Here is a 27,732-nt window from a genome sequence, read left to right as displayed (position 1 = left end):
AGAACAGACTTGAAGTCAGACACAAGTTTCCTCACTGAGTTGAACAGAAATTAAAGAAGTTGGCCGCACAGTTAAGTTCAGCAGTGTAAGGAGGCTGAGAGAGAGCACCTCGTTGTTTTTACCACAAAAAAGATGTACACAATGGCACTAGAAGACAGGTGGCACCTGCATCGCTTCTTTTTAAATTGAATAAACAGGGAAACTAAATTTTAGTGATTATTCCAGCCCAAAGTGCTGATTTTAAATTTAAGAGAGTAGCCATTGTATAAAAGTTATATGGGGAAACTCAATCCAGTTAATTTGGCGATATTCCTTTGACTGTTTCATGCAAAACTCAAGAAGGGTAAGAAAAGAAAACGTAGTTTTTTCACACGTTGGCATAGGTTGTGCATTTCCACCTAACAAAAAAAAGATTTTTTAAAAACTTGATTCAGATTAGTGGGGTAGATCTAGCTGATGTATTACCAGCAGGGACCAAGGCCAGGAGCTGCTTAATCCTTTGAGGGAAAGAGTGCCAGCAAGGGTGGCTGCCAAGGACTCCCCGGCGCTGACCTGTGCTGAGCACACGCAATGCCCAGCACCATCCCAGGCACTCGCTCAGTCAGCATGGCCACGTGCTGAACTGGGATAAGGTTGAAAACCACCCCACACTGTCATGTGATTGATGTCCTTAGGGAGACAAGGTGAGCTTATTTACTGCCTAGTCTTGCAACCTCCTTCCACTCAATTTTATTTCTAAGTGACTCTTTGAGCTAAAGGCGCAGAAAATCTTGCTATTGAGAAACACCCTGTTGCGCAGCTTGTCCTATGAAGTGAGAGGGATAGCAATGGTATGAGCAGTGCCACCAGGCCATCACACTCAGGAAAGCCTCCTAAGAGTGACTACTTAGAGGCTGCCTCTCCATCCACATACTATGATTTTAACTGGAGGGAATAACATACCTCAACCCAAAGAATGCTGGGGCAAGTACTTCCTTTCTGAAGATACGTTAAATAAGAAAGAAAGAGAGCAGATACCTTTCAAAGTCTTTATGGCTATATAAAGAAGAAGGCATGGACCCTGGGGTAGGCTTTCCTCAACACCCATGTAGACCCTTACAATGGTGAGAGATATTGGGCAGGTGTGGCTACATCCCACCATCTCCCAGAGATCCCTCAAGGCAGATCTCACAGGTTTTCTCTTGTGTCTTCTGTTTCCATGAGCTCCTCCTGAAGAAGGAGAGCCCTGGCTTATCACATGCTGCTCGCCACGATTTGGCAAAAAGCAAGGACAGGAACAACATCTGTGTCAAGATATTTGCTGAGAGAAGGACAATAGACTATAGCCAGGGAAATGGTTTTTAGTGCAGGTGACAACATCAGGAGACAGGTATTTGCTTCCTGGGAATACCTGTAATTATAAGATTGCTAATAGAAAACTAAAAATAGTGGCACCCAGTATCTATCCCATAAATTGCTACTAGAACACTTCCACACTTCTTTCCTTGCGTGGCACCCAGCTGAAGAGCAAAGGTCTGGCACAGCGTTTCCCCAGCCTCATTTCTCCTCTTCAAATCTCTTAAAATCTCTTTATTTCTTAGCTGGATTTCAGAGCCTGCCTCTCCAGATGGGTTTTGTGCTGTGTTAATCCCTATTCTCCAAGTAGTCCATTCCACATTTAGGAACAAAACCACCCAGGAACTAAAGGAAACCTCAGCAATGCAATGCAAAAATCATAACCTTTGAACAGAGTAGACGGGAAGAGATGGATTGTGTGAGAGAGAGGGCAGTGTGAGTCCCAGAACCCTTATTCTTTCTCTTGTGCCAGCGCCAGTGATGGTAATTGCATTCCCCACTGTCCTCCAGCTCTTTCCTTGTTGCTAGCAAACCCATCATCCCACTCTTCCTCCTCAGCTGGTATCTCTGGTGGCTGACAGCCAAGAAAATAATGAATCCTGACTGAGGCCAGTATTTGCACTTGCCAGAAACCAGAGATAGTGTGATAATGAAAAAAATGCTTTGTGCCTACTCTGGTCTGTTTTTGAGCTGTGGTGCAAGCCATCAGACACACTACACACAGTAGGGACTCTTTAGTCCACTGAGGGGCAAGATTTATGAAGCTTTGTTTGGGGTACAAAAGTTAACCTGTGCCCCTGGGTGTCAGGCTGTACTGGACACCGTGGCTTACCTGTTTCACTCATAAAACTTTGCATTAAAAATGTCCAAGTGCCCAGGTAACAGAAGTAGCAACCTGTAGGTCATAACATTTGTATAAACTGATTAAATAGGACTGAAAACAACATTTCTCTTTTTCTTTCAATTGCTGTTATTATAAAGGGCCTTGAATCCATCCCACGGATTAGTATATCAACGCCTTGTGCAGCACCCAGCAGCAGCCAGAGGCACTACATACACGTGGAGGAGAAGGAGAAATTCCTGAAAGGAGGTCAAACTGCCTGGTGCCCTTTTGGATTATGTCAGCCCCAATAAATCCCATTTTCTGTGGCCCTCGCCAGGGACAGAGTGGTGTGAGAGGCCCTCAGCACTGGCTCCTGGCAGCAGGATGCCAGAGATCATCCAAGGCTGGGCACTGGAGAGGGGATGTGCACCTCCCATTGCTGACAACTGAAGATGCACGTCCAAGCCCCAGTCCACACCCACTCCATTAGAATAACTGCCGACATTCAGCACAACTAACATCTCTATGGGTTAGAAGGCTAAATAAATAAGAGATGAATAGCTACCGTACATCACAGCCCTTTATCCTGGGAGAATCAGTGAACCTGAATTCCCCAAGAAAAGCAAGTAGGTTGCATCTGTGCCTGTGCTCTGATTAATCTCATTGGTTTGTTTTCCTGGAAACTAGATGTCCCAGATGCCATTGTTTCCATTATAAGTGTTCATCTGCCCTGTTTTGAGCTTGATTGCTCCTGTAGCCTGCTTGGCTTAACGGTTTTTTTGTTTGTTTGTTGTTTGTGTTTTTTTGTTTTTGTTTTTTTCTTAAATTAACATTCTTAAACAAAACGCCAGTAAATTAAAATGAGGACATAGCTGCAACCCTCAGCACTAGATTTGTTGAATGCTTAAAAACACCTACGGCATACAGAAATCCTAAGCTGTTGTACGCAGTGTGACTAAATTATTAACAGTTGCCATGCACATCACACAAGGATTTCAAAAGGCGACTTCGTGCTTCTGCAAAACACTACTGCTATTTTTGTCTGATAGTAAGAGACAAAATCATTTGAAAATTAGTCTCTTTGGTACTAATCATAACTGTTACTAAAACATTCCCACTGCAGGCATAATACAGTCATTTTTCATTTTTTGAGATAATGAATGAATGTCTAATTCCCTCAATTAATTCATTATCTCAATGAAGATCTCGAAAGTTTACAATTTGTTAAAATACAAATAACACATAATTAATGAAAACATAGTGAAATAAACATCTATTTCTAGTCATAAAAGCTCCACTAACTAGTACAATAACATTCAAGCACAAATTAAAGTAGTAACATTTACAGAAGATACCATAGAATATTTTTTTATTGTTTGGGAAGACCAGCTATGGAGTCATTTGAGGTGGGCTTTTAAAAACCTGAAGATATATGAATGGATTGATATAGTTAAATTTGCTTTACAGAAAAAAATAACATTCTGCTGTGGGCAAAAGCAGAAATACGGGAAAATTCTCTTCTGTCTCAAGTGAATTATTTCTGGTGAAAGCCTTCTCAGCGTTTTGCTACAGGCATGCAGCTTTACACACAGAACATTATGCATGTACACAGACAGTGCTCTGCTGGGGATATCTATCCTGATGCCCTCCCCTATATCCAGCTCCCCACAAGGCTATTTACAGGAAATAAAGGAAAAACCACAGATTTGGAAATGGAAATAGACTCCAAACCAACAAACACCTAAAACATCGGCACAGAGAAACAAGTTGATAAGAAAAAAGCAGCTTCACTCAGTACGTCTCAGCTGCTTCCAAAGCAGAAAGCAATGGGGACGTACTGCTATTATTAGCCCTCTGGATGGGAAGCAGCACGGTGTGAAGCAGTTGGCAAGACGTTGCAGGATTCTCTTCGCACGTATGCACAGGCACAGACACACAGGCAGACAGACCCCCCGAAAGGCTCATGGCGAGCCCCTTCCCGCCACTCGGGTGACACAGACAGACACAGAGCACGACGCTGGCGCGACTGTGCGTACTCACAGCTCGGAGTACAAGAAGTGCAGGTTGCCCACATTGTCTATGTAGTTTGCAGGACTTAGCCAAGGTAGGACCAGTAACAGGAGAGCCTTCATTTTCAGTGCAGTGCTGGCACTGCTGCTAGGTTTCCTCCTTCCCACCGTCTCTCTGTGCTGGTGGGACACACGAGAAGCTTTCGTGCCAGCCAAGCCCCTTCTAAGCAAGCCTTTCCATTTCAACGCAATGGTAGCACATTATGAATCGAGCTTAAATCCCTTAAACGAAGCTACACTGCAAAAATCATTGACCTGTAAGAGGATTACTCGATCTGACTCTCGGATGGGTAGATGTGAGGGTTTAGGGACAGCACAGCGTGGTTGGCGAGACAGTGACTTATGCTGCAGAGGAGAGCGATGCTCGGGGAAGAGACCTGCCTCCTGCAGGATTCAGAGTGGTTCTTCAGAGGCAGCTGGTATGTTTACATCACTGCCCACAAGCAGATGGGTTACGAGCTCAACTGCATCACGGAAGGGTGTAGCTGTCTGACAAGAGGGGAAAAAAATGCCCCCTGTGGAGTTTTGTAGCAGGCGATATCAGAAGACCACACCTTTTTAAAGTAAAACGCTGCAAAAGATCACAGCCAACTGCTGGCTGTTTGCATCTCAATCTGAATTCCCCAAATCCAGTCAGATGCTTTTGTACAAACATAAACCATGTAATAATCCAAGGACATGTCTCTTCTCAGGGATTTTTGAAGGATGCAAGAGCAAACATTTTAAATACGGATGCTTTCAGTGGACTGCTCCATGGTAACCGGTGTTTTTAAAAAAATTGTAAAGTTCTCTCATCAATTACAAAGCATAAAACAGCAAGCTCACCTTGTCCCATCAGTGACCTCATCTCTGATCAAGGCAAACTCTCATTTTCTCTCTGAGAACCAGGACTGGTCTGAACCTGAATAATGCAAGTAATATGAGGTCTGCTGACCACCCTGGTGACTCAAGCAGAGTCCACTTTAATTTATTCACTGAGAACACAATAATCTGTGGAGATATCAGGTGGGCTCTGAACTGTGTTAACAGTAGACACCAAATATTGATGATTATTATTCTATTTGTTTTATTAGCAAAATCTCACATTTCCCCTTCCCTCTATTGATTCACCAGTTTAAGAGAACAGCATCAGCTAAACCTGTTTAATCTGTCCTTGGGCATGACAGAGCACAACATTCTGCTCTTTGCCATTAATTGGAGATAGGGTGGCAAGAGAGGTTTCTGCATTTCCAGCTATTAAATTAGGTAGAGGCATAAGATACCTTAGGTGATAATTAATTAATTAGTAAATTAATTAATGTGCTTTAAAAAATAAAGGTACTGTGCAGTGTCTGCAAGCACAAGGATGTAGAAGTGTACCTTCAGAGATCACTCAGAATGTTCCCTCCTATTTCCTCCATGAAGTGGGAATGTTAGTGAAGCTGCAGCAGCTATCCTCTGTAAAGCTGAAACCCCTAACAGCAGAAGTTCCCTGTGATTTCCTATCCTTCTGTCTCTGCCCTTTGGCCTTAAGGTAACCCAGCCCTCCCAACCATTCTGAGAAAGGAAAATCCATGTCATGAGTAGCAAAAAGCAAAATGTCCAGCCTAGTAGCAATGCTTTGTACTTCATTACATTAGAGGCCTTAGGATAGGAAGACTGTATTCCATCTCTCCAGTCTTCTGCTCCTGGGGTTTGCAAACCTGGGACCTGGCACAGAGAACCCAACACGGGGAAGAGGGAACAGCCAGAGATGGTGGGAATATATTACTGAGACAATTCTTTCTATCTTTCATTGAGCTCAGGCCAAGCAAGCCAGAAGCACAGGATCTTGAAGATTCTAAGGGGAAAGATCCAGGCCAAGCCGCTGACATTCAACAGCAGAATAAAACCTGCCAGACCTTTACAGGGCCAAATCATTGTTTATAGCACTGCAATTCTGTAAGACATGTATTGAAGGGTACCTTTACTACCACCTTAAGGAAAGGAAACTAAGACACTGGAGTGACTTGCACATATCCATGTAGGAGAATCAACCCCAGAAATCAGAAGTTGTGCTAGCTGTGTGGCTTCCACGTAAAAAACAATATTCTAATTTGCTTATTTATTGAGGGTTGGGGGTAAATTGGGAATGAGTGTCCTGCTAATTTTATGGCCACAGCATCATCATGTCAAAAAAAATGCACACAAACAAGAAGGTCTAAATCACATTAAATTCAGCTCTATGTATAGCAAAGGGAAAGGGCATTTGTACTAGGGGTTCAACACTCTGTGGTTCCAGTCTTTAGAGAAACATCATTTCAGTGACAACAGCTCCCAGAAGACTGAAAGGCCCCTTACCTGCATTTCTGTTGAAATTAACATTTGAGGCCTATTAGAGAAGTACTGACCTAAGACAGAAAATTAAGAGTAACTTTGTTATTTTGTCCCGTTAGCCGCACACAGTGGAACTCCCAGAGCACTGCTGGCCTGGGCTGGAGCCTGCTGCCGCTGCACCATGAGCCAGAAGCACCCTCACAGGGAAAGCCAGGTCCAGAAATGTGTGGACAAGGGCATCCAAATCCACAACACCAAACCTTCCAGCATGTGAAAAGTGGTCTCATGACCTTTGCAAGGGATTAATAAACCCATTGCTAAAACGGATGGGTTTTCTTGGGTTTAGTAATGCAAAATCATCACATTATGGTTGTTTGGGTCACCATAACTTCATGGATATCTTCAAGTGAATAAATTCCTAGTGAGAATCCAGGTGCCTCAGGCAGTGAATTCTCCAGTGCAAATTAGGACATGTTTGAATGGCAGGCTGCAGAGCCATTTCTGGTTATGGGCTCTCAGACTGTGAAGCGTGCAGTATGTGAACATACCTCCAGCCTCTGGCTCACCAGCCTGCCCACCAGCAGTGCTTTGGTCCCCTGTACTGCCATGGCTGTGCAGGAATGTGCCCCCAGCAGCAGTCTGAGCCCTACGCTGGCTGCTCAAGGCTTCCTTCACATTATACATGCAGTACTACACACTTAGCAATACAATTTACACCTGCAAACTTCAGGGGAAGTAATTTCACTGGGCAACAGATTACAGTTCACAGAAACGCACATCTTAGATCCCATCTCTCCTGAGACCTGAGGTGCTATTATGCTGTCTATGCCAAAAGTGTTAATCTGCTGTCAGAAATCACAGCCCTGAAAGTACCTCTTTACCCTTCTGTCTTCCTTACAAAAGGCAGAACATGCAAGACAAAAGCAGAAGTGCAAGCTTTTACTCAGCAAAACAGAGAATCATTCAGTTCTCTCATTGCTCCCTGGAGAGGTCTCGCCCAGAGGCAGGATGAAAGGTGTCCTGGCTACCAGGAGGGATAAGGCTGGAGGGGGACTCCAGCCAGACTTCCAGACTGTGTCTCTGGGAGCTCCATGGTGCCCTGGGTAAATGCTCACCTGGAAGAAAGGAGCACTGAGGTTCGAAGACCAATACCAAACTGGAATGTTTTCTGCTCTACTTCTCATTTAGGTCATTTGGGATTCAAAAAAGGTTTGAAGAAAGGGCAATTATAAAACCCTTAATGTACTATTAAAATATTTATAATAGCTCAGCTTCCCAAAACATGCAGATCTCTTCGGACCACATACACACTGTCGTTGTGCAGCTAACCACAAGGTATTCACCCAGAATTGCTAACAATAGCATGAAGTACCTTACATACGTTGATGCATTTGATTCTAAAAAAAGAGTAAGATAGTCCTATATCTTGGACTATAAATGGACTAAATTCTGCTCTAAATTAATGATACTGTGTTCATTGGGAGTGAAATAAACAATTTTTTCTTTATGTTAACTGTCTATTTTTCATCAGTATTGATTGAGTATTAACTGAAAATATTTTTTCCTCTACTCAAAAAAAAGAGTGAAAAAAGTCTATCATCAACAACTTACTGGGTTTGGAAATGCTGTTCAAGGTGACCACGTTGCACAACCTGTGAGCAATGTTCTGTGAAAGGGCAGCTAACCATTAGCTTATCCAGGAGGTTATTCACTAGTATGCTGGACTTCCTGCACGTCTGGAGAATCACAAGCTTGCGGTCCATGGGGCAGAAGTCTTTCTCCACGAGGAAGTTTGTAAGGCAGGCTGTGCAGAAGGTGTGACCACAGAGCGTGTCTAATGGCTGAAGCAAAGGTTGCAGGCAAATGTGGCAGATCAGATCATCATCTACTTCTTCAGTGTAGCTGTACAAGTGGTTCTCTTCTGGTAAATGTGCTTGGCCGCAGGTGACACAGAGTGGCAGGGAGCTATCCTCCATTTCTTCTTCTTTCTGGCTCATAATCAGAATTGATGCAATTCAAAAAGGGGCAGGTGGGAACACCCAACCCGTTTTCTATTTGTGAGAGCTGTAGCAAGGCTTGTGTGCTGTCAGATCTGTGGGGAGGAAAGCCGAAGGGTTATGTTCTGGGTTGTGTTTTCTTACCATACTTGCAGTATGTATCTGGATATGAAGTAATATATCAGGTGTTAAGAAAGGGTTGTGTCTTTGGGATAGGAGAGTAAAGCAAAGAAGGGGGCAGAAAAAAAGAGAAAATTAGCTCCAGGGACTTATTTTCTCATAAATCTAGCTTAATTTACACAGACACTCTCATTGTAAAGAAAGAAGATCAAGATAGGGAGAAATATTACAGGCATTTAATGGCTGAAAACCTTAAATTAGCATATAATTGCAGTTCCAGTCAGATGATTTTGTCGCCACATTAGTTCTGCCAGAAAAGTAGCATTGTGTGTGGGCAAACACTCCAAGACTGTGTGCAGAAAGACAGATAAGAATAAAGGTTGCAGACCGATTTGCCTGTTCAGCACAGCAAGGGAGAGCAGCAGCTTCACCTAATACACACAAGCATACAAACACTGCATTGTAGAGGAAGGATAATTTGGGTCATGAGAATTTAGAGCTTGGGGGCCTGTAGACCATTCTTATACTATAGCAGCAATGGATCTGGACTCCTGCATTCAAAGTTTGCCTGCCTGCAGTCAAGCAGTTATAACCATCTGCACCAGCATAATCAGTTCAAAACTTCATTTGCTCTGCAAAGAACTAAACACCTCACATACTGAAGTCCACAGCACAATGCTAAGTAGTGTATTGCTCAAAAGAAGGCCTATTCCCTTTATAATTTGTAATACAGAAACCCAGTATGTGCCTAACTACAAACCCAATTAGCTCTGGCCACAACACCTGCCTGCTGGTATTTTAAAGATGTAAACTCTGTGGGTGGCAGCAAAACCGAAGAGTAATTTGTAGTTTTTACTTGATGAACCCCCACTGCTTGTTGGAGCACTTATGTCTCATTACTTCTATGCTTATTTTGATATACCACTCTGAAAATAAACATGAAGTTATAAAATATGCAATGGCCTAATTACTGCTCTTGCTTGAAAATGTAAATCTTATTTGCTGCTCTGCCTTAGCACTGTACCCTTGCTTTCAGCTTGACTTAATTTGCTGAGACAATGTGTCAGCCTCAGACACCCATGTCTGAGGGCAAATGAGGGAAAGAATAATAACAAAAATCTGACTATGACAGAGCATATTTTCATATAAATAAACCCTTATTTTTATGCAAAGCTCATGGGCTCTAGACCTGAGAAATTAAACTTTAATATGGCAGGTTTTTCTGACATGAAGGTAAAATAATAGCTCTACTAACACTAACCAGATGTTTAAATGTCAAACATTCTCTTCAATGTTTTGCTAGATCCTATTCTTATGAAGCAATTATGTTAAGTGCCTGTTTTTGCTTGCAAGAGAGAGTTCTGTATAAGCTCTGTCTCCTGATTAGCAGTAGCTTCACTGGAATTAAAATCATTGCCTGTTAGAACCCTTGGAAATATTTAAAATATACCAAACTGGGTCAAATGTCTCCTTTTGTAAAAATATTTGCCAGAGCTTTATGAAAAGCTATTTGTGAAGAAACAAAAATATCTCCATAGTGCAGGTAGCAGCTCAACCTGTTATCTTAATATAGAAATTTTTTTAAATTCTACTAAGGTGACACACAGCAAAATAAAATGAGATAAAAATTATCAGGGGCTGTGGTGGAGACTGTTTGGGCACTGTGAGAGGGTCCTGTAGGAAGCTCTTGCATAACTTCTAAATGAAGTGGGGTGGCTGTGAGTGGGTGTCCAGCTGCTGTCCACATCCCTTGCTCATGGAGGGAGTCCATCTCAAGTCAGCAGGACTGCTTGCAAGAATGGCAACACATGGCTTGGGAACCAGCATGATTCTTAAAATAGACTTAAAATTAATTAGAACAATAAAGAATGACAAAAATAGCACTCTACTATAAACTTTGTTTTCTCTTACATTTTCAGAATGCCTTGCACCTGGGGCAAGCAGGAGTGTGATAAACATTGTGGTGTTTCTCCACTCCCCTGCCATGTCCCCCTGTGCCACGACACACAGGTACATCCATGTGGTTGCTCGCCCCATGCACCACACACCAGGATATAGCCAACTCCAGCATTTTGTTACCTCATGGATGTTCTCAAGGACAGAATTCTTGCTTCTTGCTGGCAGGAGACCAAACAGACTGCTCCCATCAGCCAACCTGAAAGCTAAAGCCAAAGCCCTGCTCTGAGGAAAGAGCAGCCCCCAGGAACGGGAACATCTGAGCCACCCCTTCCCAACCTCATACCCTAACTATGAAAGTACCTCTCCCCCACTTCCACTTGTGCAACACAGCAAGACCCCTGATACAAATTAGGTACAGTTGGAAACAGTGCTACAGCTCCAAAGCCACTGCAATTATTTTTGCAATGACAACAGAGAAAGAGAGGCATCACTGCCCTAAGGCCATGTTCTGCAGCGGCAAAAATGATGAGAGAAACCCCACAGGAGGCAAAGTCTGACTGCCTTGGCCATGTTACAGATACTCTTTATCAATCTGACAGACTAATAATGCAATGCTAGTGGAAAAGGGCAGGTGTGGGGAGCCGTACTTGAATTTTACAATGTTTACATAAATTACAAATGCTACAGCACAGGGAAACAAAACTATCCATATTTATTAGTAACAGGCACTGAATTTTTAGAACATGAAATTCAAGTCCTATGATGTCTATTATTTAGAAAATTTTGACTATATAATAATATAAATTCTGGGGGGAAAAAATCTCAGCTTCTTCTGGCTAACCTGGTCCACATTCACCCATGAACCTTCATGAACCTTCATAAACTGCTGGACATATCAAGCAACGGAACGATTGCCATCTTTGGGGAGCGATTATACCATCAAAAGAGGGTATATTTTATACCCTTTTATACCTCCATGATGGTATACAATCGAGCTGTTACACCAATTCAAAGTTCTTTGCAATGATCTTCTTTGCAATGTTTGCAGTCATTTGTATTTATAACATTTATGTGCTCTCATATAATAGTTACACAATTAATATTGTGTCCCTTTAGGAAGCTTAAAGTCTTAATTCCTCTTGAACATTGTAGAAGAGAGGAGAGAAGGGATTTCAATTCGACCTATTAATTGTTAGTGCATATTTCTACTCCTTCCATTACCTATGAATAAAAACCAAAAATACACTTTGAATAAGAAAACCTGCACAGGTAGATGTCAAACCACAGTGAAAGAGGAAAGGTAATAATTTCCTGGTTGAGCCTCTATTCTTCAAGCCCCGTCCTTGAGGGAGGAAGAGATGGGAAAACAGAGGGGAGGAATCTTATGTTCATTTGAGTTGGTGTCAGCCACCACTGGCAGCCTCAGTAGGACATGCACGTCACCTTGGCAGTCTCATGATTCTTGTAGAAGCCATATTGGCTTCAGAGCCATATTGGCAGAGTGGGGTTCTTGCAAGGATGATTGGTAGGAGAAGCTTTTAGAAAAGGTGGTGATGCCATGCCAAAGCAGACATCACCAGCATTTGCTGCTTCCCTGCTGTACAGGAAGTTTCCAACAACTCAGGTCCCAGATTTAGAATAGTTTTCAGCTGCTAGCACAGATTGGCTTGGACAAAGAAAATCAAGTATTTATTTGTAAGAATGTCACAGTGTTGTGATGCTGTAGTGAACCAAGCTTCAGTCCAAGGCAGAGACCCAAAGCACAAGAATACAGTGCAAAGGATGAAGGAAGAACATTGTTATCTGGATATCCATATTCCCAATGACAATGGTCACATCAGGGCATAAAATAACCCCAGGGCTGTGACCACAGTGAAAACCACTACCATGATAAGACTTTTTTTTTTTTTTTCTAAGTTACTCAGCAGGCTGCACCAATTTGAAGGAGTTTACAACTTACGGGTCTTCACTGCTTAGGAATTTGCAGCCACCAGAAGCACTTAAGAGAATAACAGAACAAACCCACACAAAAAGCCTAGAAAGTAAACACCAGGAGTAGGTAGAGAGAATGCCTTTCATCTCCTTGCAATAACAAGCCCATAGTTGTCCCATCCCAGTGAAGCATTTAACCAGTTTTAAGCTTAAATACTGACTTACCACCACAGTTACACTGGCCGCAGATTAGCAAGAGAAGGGCTCGCCAAGCAGAGTGGCAGAACCCCACTGCCTCTTCCCAGCCACTGTCAAATATTAACCCAGCAATTCAGAAGGCTGCACTTGGAAGTAGCATGGCACAAAATAGGAGAAACTTCAGGTAACAAAAAAGCAGTAACAAAATCTAAAAGAAAAATAATTAAATTATGAAATGTATTGACCTGTGGCTACCATAGAAAGAATAAAACAGATGATTAAAGGCCAAAGAAGCAGTGACATGGAGCCCAGGGGAGCAACTACCAGTTTATATCACAAATGGAAAAAGATAAAATGAGCAGGCGTCACTGGAAGACAGAGGAGCAAAACAGATGACCTGCAGAACAGTAAGTGGAATTTAGCTCCAGAGGTTCTGAAGTAGTATGGCTTGGTGATAATGAAATCTTCAGTAAATGGTAAGGGTGGCCAGCATGTATAAAGAAAATGTATTCTGAATGACATAGTAAGATTTACAAATATTAGTTTGTTTGGGGTTTGGTTTAACTTGGTTTTCTCTCTGTGTTTAAGAGACACCTTTTATTAATGCTCCTGTTTTATACACACTCAGAGCCTGTGTATAACAAATCCTGTATCTGCTGATTAAAACTGATGCCTTTTCACACCCTGTTTCCTGCTGTACAACCTGTAGGAGATGGAGGTTCTGCTGACAGAGCTGTTATGCTCTTCTTAGCTAAATTACGATAGCAAAGTCATTCTGCATCCTTCCCCCAGTCCCAGCATGGGTTGTTGTCTCCTACAAATGTGCAGCTCTGGGTGACTTGCAGCCATCCATTTATGTGGGTCAGTAAGGCACAGTATGGCCGAAGGGGCTGGTCTGCAGGTGTTTAAGGAAACCACGCTGCCACAGCAGCATTCACAGCTGCCCGGTAAGGGTAGGAGCTCCTTATTCTTCCAGACATGCTTTTACCCGGCCTTCCTTTCACCACACTAGCTGTGAGCATGCTGCAGCTGATACCTGCCTTTCTTGATTATCAGCTTCTTTGCTGAGGGATCAGACTGCCATCTTGCCTGTTCATGTTAAAAAATATTCAGATCTAATTGCTAGGAGGCTCAACAGCTTTCAGTTACAGAATTAGCTCTTTAATGAAGCCTCAGCCCTGCTGCCGCTGGCTAGATGTGGGCAGGTTAGGAGATGTGGGCATTGTCCCCATCTAGTGGTTCACCCATACTGGGGAGAAGAATGATTCATGGCTAGGATGGGAGCAGAGGTCCTCCTTCAACTCTCAAACAAAAGCATACAGCCCTCCAGTTATACAGGGTTAGCTGTGACTTTACTGCTCCTGACAGAATCTGAGTTGCAAGATCACATCACTTATTTCATATTCAGGTTTTATAATGAAGTATCAGGTTGAATGCTTTTAGAAAACTATTTGCCATTAGTAAAATGTTAACTGTTTAACTTCCTACCTTTCATCAAATTGTCTTCCCTGGTAAGAGCCTCCCAAATTTCCTGTCACTGTGGTTTGTACCAACTGCTTCTCTCCAACTGAAGTTTTTTATATATTACACTGACTTTGCTGTTCAAGGTGGTACTATACAACGGTTGTGGAAAACATTATAGAGTGATCCACATTTCAATAATATGTATTATACAGTATTTTAGATTCAAAAACATAGTGGTTCACATTTCAAAGACCTGGCTATAAAATATCACGTAATAATTTGCACCAGTCTTGGCATAGCTGCACTAAATGCTAAAAGGGTGAGTCAGTTTGCCTAGACCTGAAACTTTGAAAAAAGGTTGTAAAGCACTAAGGTGCACAAAATATAATCCTCATGCCTTCTGACCAGAATTCCTCCTACATATATCCTGCTCTCTCTTTTTTTTCACTGCCTTTCCCCTTGTTTTTAAATCTATTCTGACTAAAGGAGAGTCACAACATTTTCTTTCTGCCTGATGTGTAATTAGATGGAAATTTGTTATGGGCAGAAGCAAGATGCATACCTCCAGGTAAAAAGCCAGTAGCTGGAGAAGTGTTATGGATCCCAGAGATACCAGTTTAGCAGGTAAGAATTCAGCTTGAATTTTAAGATGATAGGAAAAACTGTTAGAACTGGCTCTTAAAGAAAATTAATTGTATTTAAAAGTTCAGCACATCAGTACAGAATGTCTCAGAGACAAGAAACAGGAGCTCCAAAACCTCTCCTCTGCCTGGCCCCAGTTTTAAGACAGCTGGTTTTTCTAAGTTATTATTAGTCAAAAAGTCCTCAGAGCTTATAACAATCAAAGTACTTTGCAGAGCCTTTGGTGATGAAAGGCATTTCCAACCAAATAGAAAAATCCAATGGTACAGTACAGTAGGTGAATAACCCCAACTTTTAAGTTGTACCTCAAGCTGTGAGACCCAACAGCAATGTCACACTGTGCCTGCATGCAAAATAACTTCTAAAACCAGAACCAGACAGTTTGAAAAAAGTTGTTTTCTCTGTGGCTCATGCTGGAATTTACAGAATAAACCAATGTTGGAAAAAGTTTTTTGTTGTGGAATTATGTAGCTGAAATGCCTGTTAGGAATGTATGGAAATATATTCTGCTCTTTTGTCTGTCTCTCACACGCCCACGCAAACCTGGATTGCTCTTTCTGATGATTTCATGGATACAAAACTTTACTCAGCATGTTAAAATTAAAAAAAACCAAAAAAAAACCCCCAAAAACCAAAAAAAACCCAAAAAACAAAAAAAACCCCCACCAGCCCAGAAGTACTGACAGTATTAGGAACAGCTGGACCAGATCTAAGTGAAGAGAAGATCTGAGTAAGGCAGTACATATCTGTCAGGTTAAGTATTCCTCACTATAAGGAAAATGTACTAGGAATGAACTCACCTTAGTAGAAAGTAACACTTCCAAGATTTGTTTCTGGCATGCCTCTAGTTGTCAAATACTGATGGTTAAGGTAGCAACTTCTGTTTCTTGCTTTTTTCAAAACCCAGTAAACCCAGGCTCAGACCAACTACAGTTGCGAACTACAACCTCAGACTCCAAGTACAAAGCTGAGTTGTAGCAAAATGGACAGGCTGTAGGTAACTGCTTCCCAAAGGCACACAGTCTACCTGCTCAAAGGAAGTCAATCATGTGGTTGAAGCAAGGCTATGTAAGCAATTATGATTGACTCCTCAAGGGCTTCCTAAACATATGCTCATCCTAATTGACATAATAAATGCCATCGGCATTTCACATACTAAATTATAAAATTACATGGCTAGTTATGTAACAAAAGGTGCAGTGCCACTCCGATCTGGCTGATTGCTCTGTCTGACTTTGCCAAGACTGGCAGCCTCACAAATACCACAAGCTTGCTTTCAGTCATTTGAGCAAATGACAGAACTGTATTTTTGTGGCTAGACAGCCACGTGCCCCAGTTGCCTTCCAAGGTTCTGGTGAACTGGGAACAGGTACAACATGCAAACTGCGTGAGGGACAGCATCCCTGGTCCTTGCTGCAGGTGTCTGCTGCGTCTCTGTGATGGGGACTGCAGACCATGTGTTCTCTGTGCAGGCTGCCCTACTTTAAAATAACAATACAATAGGCAGAGTAAATTGCATGGGATTGTGAAAACCTTAATACAGCTTCACAGTAAATCTTAACCTGTTTTTACAATCCTCTCCCAGGGCCCCAAGTCGGTCAGCAGGGAAGGTGGGTGATTCTATTTCTCTGCCCAACCAGTGCCAGAGATGGAAGAGCTAATGAAGAGGGAGCAAAAGAGAAGTGGAGGACTTCTTCCCCTCAGGACACTGAAACCTTACACCGCAGCCTGTCTCCCAAGGCCATGGTACCTGTCACCCTCAGACCACACCAGCATCTTCTCACATGTGACCACGAGATAACATTTAATAACTACAAAGCATGGAACATGTGACAGATAACCCTGCTAATAATACATAATAAAGTAAACTGTGCTTTAATTACACTGTGCCTTTACAACAGCTTCTCTGATCCAGGAGTTTCTTAATACTTGGCAAACTACTTAATGAGTTCTCATAACACCCTGTGGGGACCTTTTTTTAGAAGCAACCCACATGGTTAGAAGCACCTACTTGGTTAGGTGAGCAGGGGAAGGGGCAGCTGGCTGCTCCCATCCCAGTGCCCAGATTCTGTCACAGAAGTCCTTGTGCAGCATGGTGACTACAGAAATGTTCCTTGACCTGATCTGAGGGTAAGCCCTCACAAACTCCTGACTTCTAGGATTGTATCCTCTGTTTTTTGGACATGTACCTGTAGGGGTGACAGCAGCAACTTGCAGCAGTTTGTTGCCGAGAGTAACTTGTCTAAATAATAGAAGCAAATGCTTGGGTTGAAATTTCTGGCCCATTGCACTCAAAGGAAAAACTAAGCAAATTCGGTGGAGCAAGGATTCAATCATTTGTATCTCAAGTTTATTTATGTTGCGTCTAACTCCTGTACTATGGTTTATATGTAATTATTTTATTATACATAATAAAATAATGAAAAGTATTATTAAATAGTATATATTATAGATATATATTAAATTATAGGCCTATAAACGTCTAAAACTTAAATTATACTTGTATCTTACTCTTTCCTCCTCCTGGTACTTGGGTCTACAAAAATGGCTAAAAAACAAATCCTAAGCAAAAAACCCCCAGTCCCTACTGAAGAACTGCACAGTACAGTGACACTCTGCTGTTTAAAATAGCACAATGTGAAAGCATTCATTGCCACTCAGTCCCAGGGACGCAGCTGCTAGGATCCAGTCCCATTCAGGACCCTGGAAAAAGGAGGGCATAAGCCCTGGTAAGGCAGTCAGCAGGTACATTTCAACAATTTAGGGGAGTGGTACAGCCTAGGGGTAGCCTCCAAAGAAATGGTCAAACACACAACATGCTGCCATAAATAGAAATTTCAGTGGGCAAGAAATTATGAGGACCTTACAAATTTTTTGCAATGCTGAGTACTGAATTTCACATTTAAGAAAAATGAACTCTTGTAAGAGGGAGATGTATTGGACACTGAAGAGGCTGAAGCCAGCAGCCCAGGTACTCTGGTCTGACAGTTTTCTGGGGCTAACACAAGTTACGTTTTGGCTCTTGAACAGACCTTTCATACGAAGCAGTGCTGACAGTGTGTCTTAGTAACCCAAGACACAGTGCCCTTTTATATCTGTTCACAGTCCCTATTGCTCATTTGGGAGTTAGGTGTGCAGTGAGCTTATAACTCTGTTTAAAACGGAAAGGACTGGGTAAACGTAAGTATTCAAGCAGGAGCAGAAGCAGATCTCTCTAGATGAGGCTGTGCAATAGTTTCTGTTCCAGGGCACCTTTTTTTTTTTTTTTTTTTTTTTTGTAGCAGGATAATGACTAAGCTCCCTGCCCAACAAAAGTCTCACCAAGTAAATTTTATTTATTGTAGTGACCAAGCCCTCAACCACCAAAACACATCCTGTAGAGCCTGGTTCTGCCTTCATCTGCTCAGTGCTGGGAAACAACATCCCTGAGTATGGTACTACTCACTGGACTTGATTCATCACTGCTTTAATTTGGGCTTCATGGGAACTCCCCCAAAGCCCATTGCTAATTAACATGTATGTGTTGCTGATGGCCTTGTAATATTCCCCTTAACAACAAGAGGCTTACTAAGATTTTGTCAGCCAGGACACACGAGTGACACCAGCCTGGGAAAGATAGTTAAGTCTGTGGCTGAATTAATATCTGCTTCCAGAACCGGTTCTGTGGGTGTGAAGACCAATTGTGTGCTGTTTAGTCCTGTGATGAGAAACCAATTAGGAATTACATGCTCAAACTGTCCTGCTTCCTGCATCCTTTCTCACAATCAGATGTCGTCTGCTGTGTGCAGGCAGGCAAGGGGATTTATTAATTCTTTGAAATTCATCCTACAAGTCCTATTTATTTCAGTGCCTCAGACCCTTTTTGACTGGATCTAAACTGTGATATTCTTTTAAATAGCAGTAGATAAGTTTAAATAGATTAGATAAGTTCTCAGACTGAAGTTATGAGAACCCAAAGCTATGCTTTCCAGCACTGGGTTCTTGTAAAATCCTGTGAGAACTGATACTGTTAAATATATAGTACAAAATCAGCTTTGCAGTAGAAAATAAAATAAGATAATAGCATCACCTATACTTTTTTAACCTCAGCATTTTAACACAATCTCTACCATGTATCTGTAAGCATTGAAAGCAAATGGCTAGGGAAAAGACAAGCAAAAAGTAGACAGGAATTATATCCAAAATAAATCAAAATTTATCTGCTTTCAAAAAAGCCATTTTCTGAAAGATTTGCCAATCTAGACAGAGAAATAGGAAGCATTCCTTAATAAGAAATTACTGGCACATAAAACCCATTTATTTTATTGAGACTCCTTGTTTCAGTAAGAATATTGTGGGTGTATTAAAGTGAAACTGGAGGACCAATGAGAGTGTGACCATGAGCAGCTAGACAGGTAGGAAGTTTGAGTATTTAGCTCCTTGTAAAGGAGCAATTGATTTTTATTCAGAGGGATGGGAACAGTACACAGTGGGAAGCAGTTAAACACAATAGGAACTGCCAACTAACCATTCCCTGAACATTATTGAAGGTGAAAGTTTGTCTTCTGCGTTGAATCCCTTTGTATCCCATGATTCAGGTAATGATTGCTTTTGCAGATTCAGGTTAAGCCTTTAGGGAAATCCTTGGAAAGATCAACTGCATATTTGTCCATCCTAGCTTCTAATTTCTGTGAAAGAACTGGACATGAACTGCAAGCAAGCGCTGAGTCGGGCAGCATTGCAGGACACCAGTGTCCAGTCATTTAACAAAAGTGGGGTCTCATTTCCTCCTCAAAAGGCTCTGGCTCAGAGTGCCTCCAAATCAGCCACAGGCCTCCATCTGCCCGGACACTGAGAGGAGCCAGGTGGCAACACCCAGCCCAGCAGACAGAGCTGACATCTCCAGAAATACTGGATTGCTTCCCTCCAGCAGCCTGGAGGAGATTCTCTACATTTGAAAGCCTGTATTAATTTACTTTCCTTCTGGAAACAATGCTGCTTGATTTCCTGGTTTGTAGTGAAATAAAGCTAATCTATCATCTCATCCTGCGTGCAAAATTTATTTCCATTTTACTAAAGAAAAGCTATGCTAGGAGAAGATGCCAGCACCTTCAAACTTCTTCCAAAAGACAATTCAATTTTCTTTTCTAGTAGATGATCCCAACTCAGAGCCAGGAACATTCCTCTTTCCAACTCTGCTACAACAACGTCCTGATGCAGTTAATGTTCAAACACATTAATAACCCTACGAAAGCAAGAACCTATGTGAGCAAAGGGGAGGACACTTCTACAGAACCACAAACAAGTAAGAGAAATTAGCAGTGGGAGAGTATTTTCAGGGGGCAAGGATAAGACAACAATGAGACAAGCTTTCCCAGATTGATTCAATTTATATCTTTGGAAAGAACACATAGGTTCTGAAGTTTGGGATGGAAGAATAAAATAGCAAATTAGTAACAGATCACTTCCTTAAGAGGAATTTTCAGTCTTAGGAAAGTAGATGGGAGTACTGAGGATACAACTCCTCACACATCAGCAGCTTTCCAAATTCCTGACAGTGATTTCTGGCTTTTATTTGCAGATCAGCATTTGTGCTTTTCCAACAACAGCAGATAAGAGACACTGCTGTTCCAATGAAGTGAAGGAACTGCCTTTATATTGTTCCGCAGGAACCTGAATAAGCAAATGAAAAGCATTTTGGGCAGTGGGAGCTCCATTTCTATAAAAGACTGTGGAAAAACAAGTGCCTTGTATAGTGCCCAGTACAGTCATCTAAGGTTATCTTGCTTTTCTAGTTATCAGGCATCATAGAAAAGCATGATATACAAATCTAATATGCACCTTTTCTGGTTTTTGGGTTTTTCCTTGGCAGATGAAAAAGTGGCTGAGAGCTTGATGCAAATAGTCCATCTCTGGTTATTAAAAACAACCCAAAACATTAAGAAGTTTAAACATGTGAACATGGCTTCTGATTTATGTACTTGGACCTCTTGTCTACTGAGTAGTCTTAAGTATACATTTTGGTGAGTGAGGTATCCTCATTGCTGTTCTGGGTTCTGTGTTGGTACTGTGAATACACACGTTCTCACACAAACAATCAGTCTTATGGATAGAAATAAAACTTATAAGAAGTTATGCCTATTCATATATATTCACAGGATTGCAACTGCTGCATATACCTGTACTGAATTACAAGATGTTCTGAGTAAAGAACTTAGTGTAAGCTTAAGTGTGAAGAACACGAGCTAAAGATAGCTAAAAACTAAATCAAGTTCTCTTTCTTTCCTCACCTCAGCTGCAGTTATCTGCATAAAATCAAGCAGGAAGATACAGCAGTAGTGAATGTAGCCTCAATTTACCTCCTACAGCTGCAGCGGGACTTTGTGGGTTTTAACCTGGGGGAGGGGAAGAAATGGGCTTCCAGAGGATTAATAAAGAGATGGGCTAAAGCAGCTGCAGTACAAATGGCACCTCTCCACAAACAATCGTTTGGATTTCAACACACTTTACCGAAGAAATACTTTACTTCTTAGCAATGGGGAAGACAGAAACCCAAACGCATCTAGCTAACAAAAAGGTTATGAACTAAGTGGTGTTTTTGCATACCAGCATGTATGTATGTATGCAAATAGTGTTTTAACACTGCCTACTGAGAAGCACAGCAACCTACAGGTATGGTATATAGGCATTTCTGTTAGATTATGGAAACAAGCTCTACATAAGGGTACAGGGAAGCTGAATCCCAAATGCCAGACACAGCTGGTATTTATCACGGCCTGGCTGCACGGCACTCCAGAGTGTGCAGGCCGAGGTTTGGGCCCGCTCCCCTGCTGCTGAACAGGGCTGGTTTGTTCACCAGAGCGTTTTTCCCACCTTTGGAACAACTCACACCGAGTTCAAGGGGAAGAGTAGGAACAGCACAAGGAAAGATACAAGTTTAAACTTTTTTAACTCACGTGTGGCTTTGCTGTGTCTCTCATGCGCTGCTGGCAGAGTTTTGCAGGTGTGGAATCACCAGGCCGGGCAGGGCCTGCCCTCGCCCCGCAGCTGCAGGCGGACTGCGGCTGGTGCCGTGTCAGATGGCAAAGCCTATGGCATGACACAAGGTACAGAAAAGCTGAATTGCATAAACCTGAGCAATTCAAGGTTTAAAAGACCACACCCTCCAGGTCATGGCTCCAGCAGGCAGATAAGCATGTGCAGGCGGCTCGTACAATAGTGTAATTTGAAGCTTTTACTTTTCTTTCCGGCATATACCAAAGTTCATTTTCAATCAGGATCTTCTTTGCATTTGTTTTCTTCTTTTAACCTGGAAATCAATGTTGCTCAAATTTAACAAATACAAGTAGACCATCCTAAAAATTGCTTCAAGACAGAAGATTCATGTTGGCTTTCTCCTTTGAAAAGGAAGACCAGGTCCACAAGTTCTAACCCAGAATCAATAGTTTGGAATCTGAATCTTCACCTTGTTCCTGTATACTTGGTGGTGTACGCTTGAACCACGTGAGAGCAACTTGTAAATTCCAGAATCAGCTGTCTGAAAACACAAACTCTGTCAATTTTCTGAACATCGCAAAATTAAGACTGTATTAAACCCTCTTACCCGGCAATTTTCAGTTTAAAAAGCACCCAAAAAGGGAATAAAATGTTGTACTGTAAATAAGGGGCTGTGTTGCTGCACTGTGATGCAACAACTGAGAGTGAATGTTAATAGCAAAAACATCAGCGGCAAAAAAGATCTTTTTTTCATAAAATATTTTCAGTAGAGTAAAAGAAACCCTCATCTTCCTACTACATAAATCACTAATAAATGCAATTACTTCAGCCATCTTAAGCATTTGCTCCTAAGGAAGGAAGTGTTATTCAGGAAGCAAGGCAGCTTTGGAGATGGGCTTGAATCAAGCAACTGCAGTAGATGCTGTAAACAGGCAGAAGGAAATCTCCAGCCTTTGATATAAACATCTATGGCTACTCGGTCTTGGCCTCTAATTCATTATTACGCAAGTTTGTTTCCCTTCAAACATTTTAAAAACATGCTTGCTACTTGTGGCTATAAAATCCCTTGTTAAATATTTATTTTAAGAAATCATCAAGGGACATGTCAAGTCCTACCAGCAGGTGTGACAGTCATATCCTTAGCTGGATGGATGCTTCTTTGCGGTAGTATTTGCCTTTTCTGCCCTGACAGCATAGCACCTCAGCTCCAAGTTGATGAAGAAAACCTGGGGTGGACTCCTGCCAAGCCAGCCTGCCAGTGCTCAGTGTATAGTTGTCCAAAACACAGGCAGTGCTGTGCTGCATCTGGGGCACTATGCAGCTGCTACTCTTCCCCCAGGAGGGGTGCAGTACGGAGAGACACAGCCTGCACGGGACCAGATGTCCGTGGCAGTCACAAGGCCAGATATGCAAGCCTCATGCGTCAGTTGTCTGCAAAATTGAACTCTGCATATGAAATGTGCTTTTAAAAACATGCTTAAGCTACAGAAGCTTAAACATTAGCAAATACATCCCCACAGAGCAAAGCCTGTGTTTAAATCCTTCCTCGCATGGGGAGGTCTCTCTGAGGCTGCTCGCCCCAGATTAGGAAGCCCAGAGCCCTGTTGTCATAGGTGACCACATCAGACACTCAGTTACAGACTTAATTTCCATCTTAGCAGCTAGCCAAGATTGCCCTCCCACCCACTGCTGAGAGGCTTTTCTGAGTTTCCAGACTAAAGGCCAGCTCAAACTCATTTGTTCTCACGCTAATGTTACTGAATTGCTTAAATTGCCTTTCCTATCTCATGATACGCTTTCCTGTTTTCCTTTTCACTCAAACTCTCTAAGTCTGCTCAGACAAAAGGCTCTCTGCTCTCCTGCTCACACAAACAGCCCTCTTGGGCACTCATTCTTATCCAAATTATTCACTCTGGAATGGCATTTATACTTCTTTATACCTATGAGGCTACCTATTTTCCTCGAAGGTGAGTTATTTATTGGCTCTGAACCAAACTGATGGTGAGCTCTTTGGTACCTGTTGATGGAAGATCCTGGCTGAACTTGTCCTTCATCTGCTGGGAAGTAACACAGAAGAACCTTCTTAAACTACAGCCTGTGTACTATATTATTTAGCAGTTCTCTCCTTTGCCTGCAGCAGATTTTCTTCACCAGTATCATAAAAAGTGAGAGCATTTTCCTACTATAATTCATTTAATTTGCACCAAAATGACAGTAGGATATCATAGATCTGACTGGTGCATTGACATCTGTTTGATAAACTTTTAATTTCCTGGTATAAATTTGTGCATTGTAGGCAAAAAATTGCATATTTAGCTGTTTAATTTTAAAATAAATTTGTACATGTATCTTGAGCTATGCAAATACAGGTATAAGGACAGACATTTTGAGTAGCAAATATTCCATATTTCACTACTGCTGAAATTATTTCCAAGAGGACAACACGCCATAAACTCTATTGTATCAGACTTATTTATTTACTTCAACTAAATTATTTCAGCATACATTGAAAACATTGGCAGTACACACTGTGCAAGCTAAGTTGAAAGATTAGTCATGTCATATTAGGGGAACTGTAGTAATCAATGTTAGTTGATAGTATTGTAATGGATGCCATCTGTGTGGTTGAAAAGATCACTGTGTCCTGCAAACACAGAGGCCTGTGCATCCTCCTGTGAAGCCCCATGAAACTGGAGCAGAAGAGGCAAGGGTCAGGTCAGCTCTTTGCCTGTTGCTGACCACTCTCTCCCAGTCCCTGGCTCAGGCCAGCCAGTACACTGCTTACAAAAACAGAAATAAAAGAGTTTTCTCCAGTGCATGTTACATTCCTGTCCACACAGCTCTGGCAGGGGACTGAGCCATACTGTCTCTTTCAAGTACTCAACAGCACTAGAGACTCCTTGTGGATTTCTATGACATACCCACAATGGTAAAATACACTCTTGTCCCTGACACGCATGGATGGACAGTGCGACAGGGACCAGGACAAAGGGGACAGGTAGACCTGGCTGGCCCTCTGACTCAGTGGAGGAGCAGTGAGAAGGAATGATGCCAGGAAAGGAGCATCAACAGCTGTGGGTCACAACTTGGTGTGGCTGGGACAGATGAGACAGGAGGTGTTTGGAGTCCCCCAGATGAAGCTGCCTCTCCTGACCTCCAAATGGCAGCCCACATGCACATCTGGCATGAACATTCGGTGTTCTCCCATAGAATTGCACCTCAGCTTGTAAAGGCATACTGAAGAATAGGAACAAACTCAGGAGGAGAATAAGTGCAGACACAACTCCAGCATGCAGGCTAGCATTTTCATATCAGTTCCCTCTCTTGTTTCCTCTTTGTGGAAAATGAACAACCTGGATTAGATGTCAAAACATAAAAGGATTGCCAAGTGCTTGTACTATGGACTATGCTGACCTCTGAGTGCCACTGGCAGTCGGCTTGGAAATTAGACTGGACTCTGCAGTCATTAATCACCAATATTAAATAGCAATTCTGTACAGTGTGACAGTTTAAATAGGATGTTGACTTCTGAAATTGACCCACTTGGTATAATTTACAGTTGGCAAAGATCTTAAAAAGTGTATGTTACTCTGGGAAGTCATGTTTCATTTGTCATAAGCATTTACTGGATCTTCTGTATCCAGTACCTTTGCATTTTCTAGATAGCTCCTGAGAAGGAGAACAGGAGCATAATGAGGAAATCAAAATCCCAAGATTTAAATAATCTCTTGTCCTCAATTAATGAATGGTAGTATCAGACTACTATTTTTCTGAAATGGACTGCTTTCAGAGACTAAGAGAGCACAGGATTAAATATAGCCCTACTGTGAAAAATCCCAAAACAGTAACTTGTACCATAATAGCAACTAAAATCATCCCACCAAAGAGCCTGCATGGCATCCCTCAGGAATGGCCTTGACATGGAAAGCCCACAGATCCAGCTGTAAAATCTCAAGTGAATTTTGGGGTCCTTCCACCTCATCCAGAAAAAATGTGTGAACACATCAGCTTTACATACATAAGCAAAACAAACATTCAAGTGGCCAAATCACTCTGGTTGGAGGGAGAGGATAATATTACAGATAGGCAGAGGCTATATGTTTTCCATTGGGAGAAATTCTTGAAGTTAAATGATTAATCTGGCCTCTCAACACATTCATTAGTTAAATTGCAAAGCAAGCTTGTTACATAACCAACCCTCGGACAATTACATTTATCTCGTCAAGGTTCACAGTACAGATGGATTGCTGGCCAAGGTAACATGAGTACCTTCTGCAGGGTGAAAGCTGCTCTCTGGTCTGTTTGAAACATCAGTCCTGTGCCCTACCTGAGTTTTCAGATTATTTGTGGCATTTTGGAAGAATGTGCAGCTCCTCCCAGAGGTCTCTCCAACATGAAGAGAGGAACTGAGGAAAGTTGGGATTCATTCTCTAGAAGTGGGCAAATCAAGGCACAGAAATTAAGTTTTTTCTCCCAATTACCAAAGAAGTTTCTGGCATAAAGAGTATCTCACTAATTCTCCCAGACTTTGTCAGAAATGGTAAAGGAAATGTCTTAAGGTGGAGTGAAATTTCTGTACTTAAAGTGTGTACAAATATATAGTGTGCTTAGTCCACTCTTGAATTAACTTTTACATCCAGGTTTTTACCTGAAGAGTTCAGTATTTTTTGAGAGATGGAGGTCATCTTGTCTGACTCCTTGCATGTCACAAGCTGCACATCCCCTGGTTTGTCTCTTTTGGAACCCACTGCCTGGGTTTAACCCTATAAGGAATCATTCTAGAAAAGCATTCCACTCTGGTCTGAAGAACCAAAAGGTGAGGAATCCACTGGTCTCTCTGGTATCTTATTCTGGGAATTACAGTAATTTCACGACCATAAGGCGCACCGGACTATAAGGCACACCCCCCCAGGAGTCAGCAAAATTCGCAACTTTGTAGATCAGATAAGGCGCATCGGACAATAAGGCGCACTTTTTTTTTTGCAGCGAGGCTCCGCCCCCAGCTCCCCCTGCGCGGTTGCTGGCCGAGGCCCTGCCTCAACCCGGCAGCCATGGGCCCCCGGGCTCGCCTGTACCCGGCAGGGGCGGTGCCACGGGCCCCCGGGCCCGCCTTCACCAGGCAGCCATGGGCCCCCGGGACTGCCTGGACCCGGGAGGGGTGGTGCCGCGGGCCCCCTGGTCCGCATTCACCCAGTAGCCATGGGCCCCTGGGACCATCTGGACCCGGGGGGGCGGTGCCGCAGGCCCCCTGGCCCACCTTCACCTGGCAGCCATGGGCCCACCTCCACCTGACAGGGGTGGTGCCGCGGGCCCCTGGGTCCGCCTCCAGCCGGTTGCCGTGGCACTTCCGGCTCCCCCCATGGCTCACAGCTCACACTTCTGGTTTGGCAAATTTCGCAACTTTGTACATCAGATAAGGCACACCGGACATAAGGCGCACTTACGGGTTTGAGGGAAAATTTTAGTCAAAAGGGTGCGCCTTATAGTCGTGATGTGCATACATGTAAAACCACATGGATAATTTATTGCTAATTTGATGACACTACCTCAGATTATTTTCATCAATTCATGTTATGCATTTCCTGGGAAGATGAAAGAGCTGGTATCTGTATGTTGTACCTCTATATGTGTTATATTTGTACTGACATCCTCATCTTTTTTCCATGTGGAACAAAAGGCTGTGCTAGAGACCTGCCAATATAGGAGGTATATTAGCTAGCCCTCATGTAAGGTTTTTGTTATTCCCTACCTTCTTATTGAATTTAAAATCCTCTTTTAAAATGCTGTCTCTGATGGGGTTGATATTACTCCGTGAATCTCTCCATATGCATGCATACAATAAACACAGACAAAATCAGACCTTTGCACATGTACTCGAGGATCACACCAGATATTTTGCCCTCCCATTGAGCAATGACTACATTCTAAGGTTGTCCATCAAGGTCTCCAAAGTCTTTCCAAAGTCTCCACTTTTTTTCTGAAG

The 27,732-nt window shown here is 42.4% G+C and overlaps 1 protein-coding gene across 11 annotated transcripts in view; it reads right to left on the bottom strand.

Moving 5' to 3' along the window:
* LNX1 (ligand of numb-protein X 1) overlaps positions 1-27,732 on the bottom strand; it is a 124,811-nt gene that overhangs the window by 60,117 nt on the left and 36,962 nt on the right. For 3 of the 11 annotated variants that reach the window (XM_033059293.2, XM_033059290.2, XM_033059298.2), the window contains exons 2-3: positions 21,710-22,290; positions 8,134-8,614 (exon numbers count right to left, since the gene is read on the bottom strand). The exons of 1 other annotated variant lie outside the window; for it this stretch is intronic. In XM_033059293.2, coding sequence (XP_032915184.1) covers positions 8,134-8,519 — 386 coding nt within the window. In that variant the 5' untranslated portion in view covers positions 8,520-8,614; positions 21,710-22,290. Of the gene's footprint in view, positions 1-4,198; positions 4,714-8,133; positions 8,615-12,695; positions 12,877-21,709; positions 22,291-27,732 lie in introns of those variants that run through there. 7 more of the 11 variants (XM_033059296.2, XM_033059295.2, XM_033059299.2 and 4 more) reach the window with 5 other exon arrangements.

This window comes from Catharus ustulatus, chromosome 5 (assembly GCF_009819885.2).
Source record: "Catharus ustulatus isolate bCatUst1 chromosome 5, bCatUst1.pri.v2, whole genome shotgun sequence".
In the NCBI taxonomy this organism is placed as follows: Eukaryota; Metazoa; Chordata; class Aves; order Passeriformes; family Turdidae; genus Catharus; species Catharus ustulatus.
Note: the sequence above shows the minus strand (reverse complement) of the source record. Positions and strands in the feature narration are given on the sequence as shown.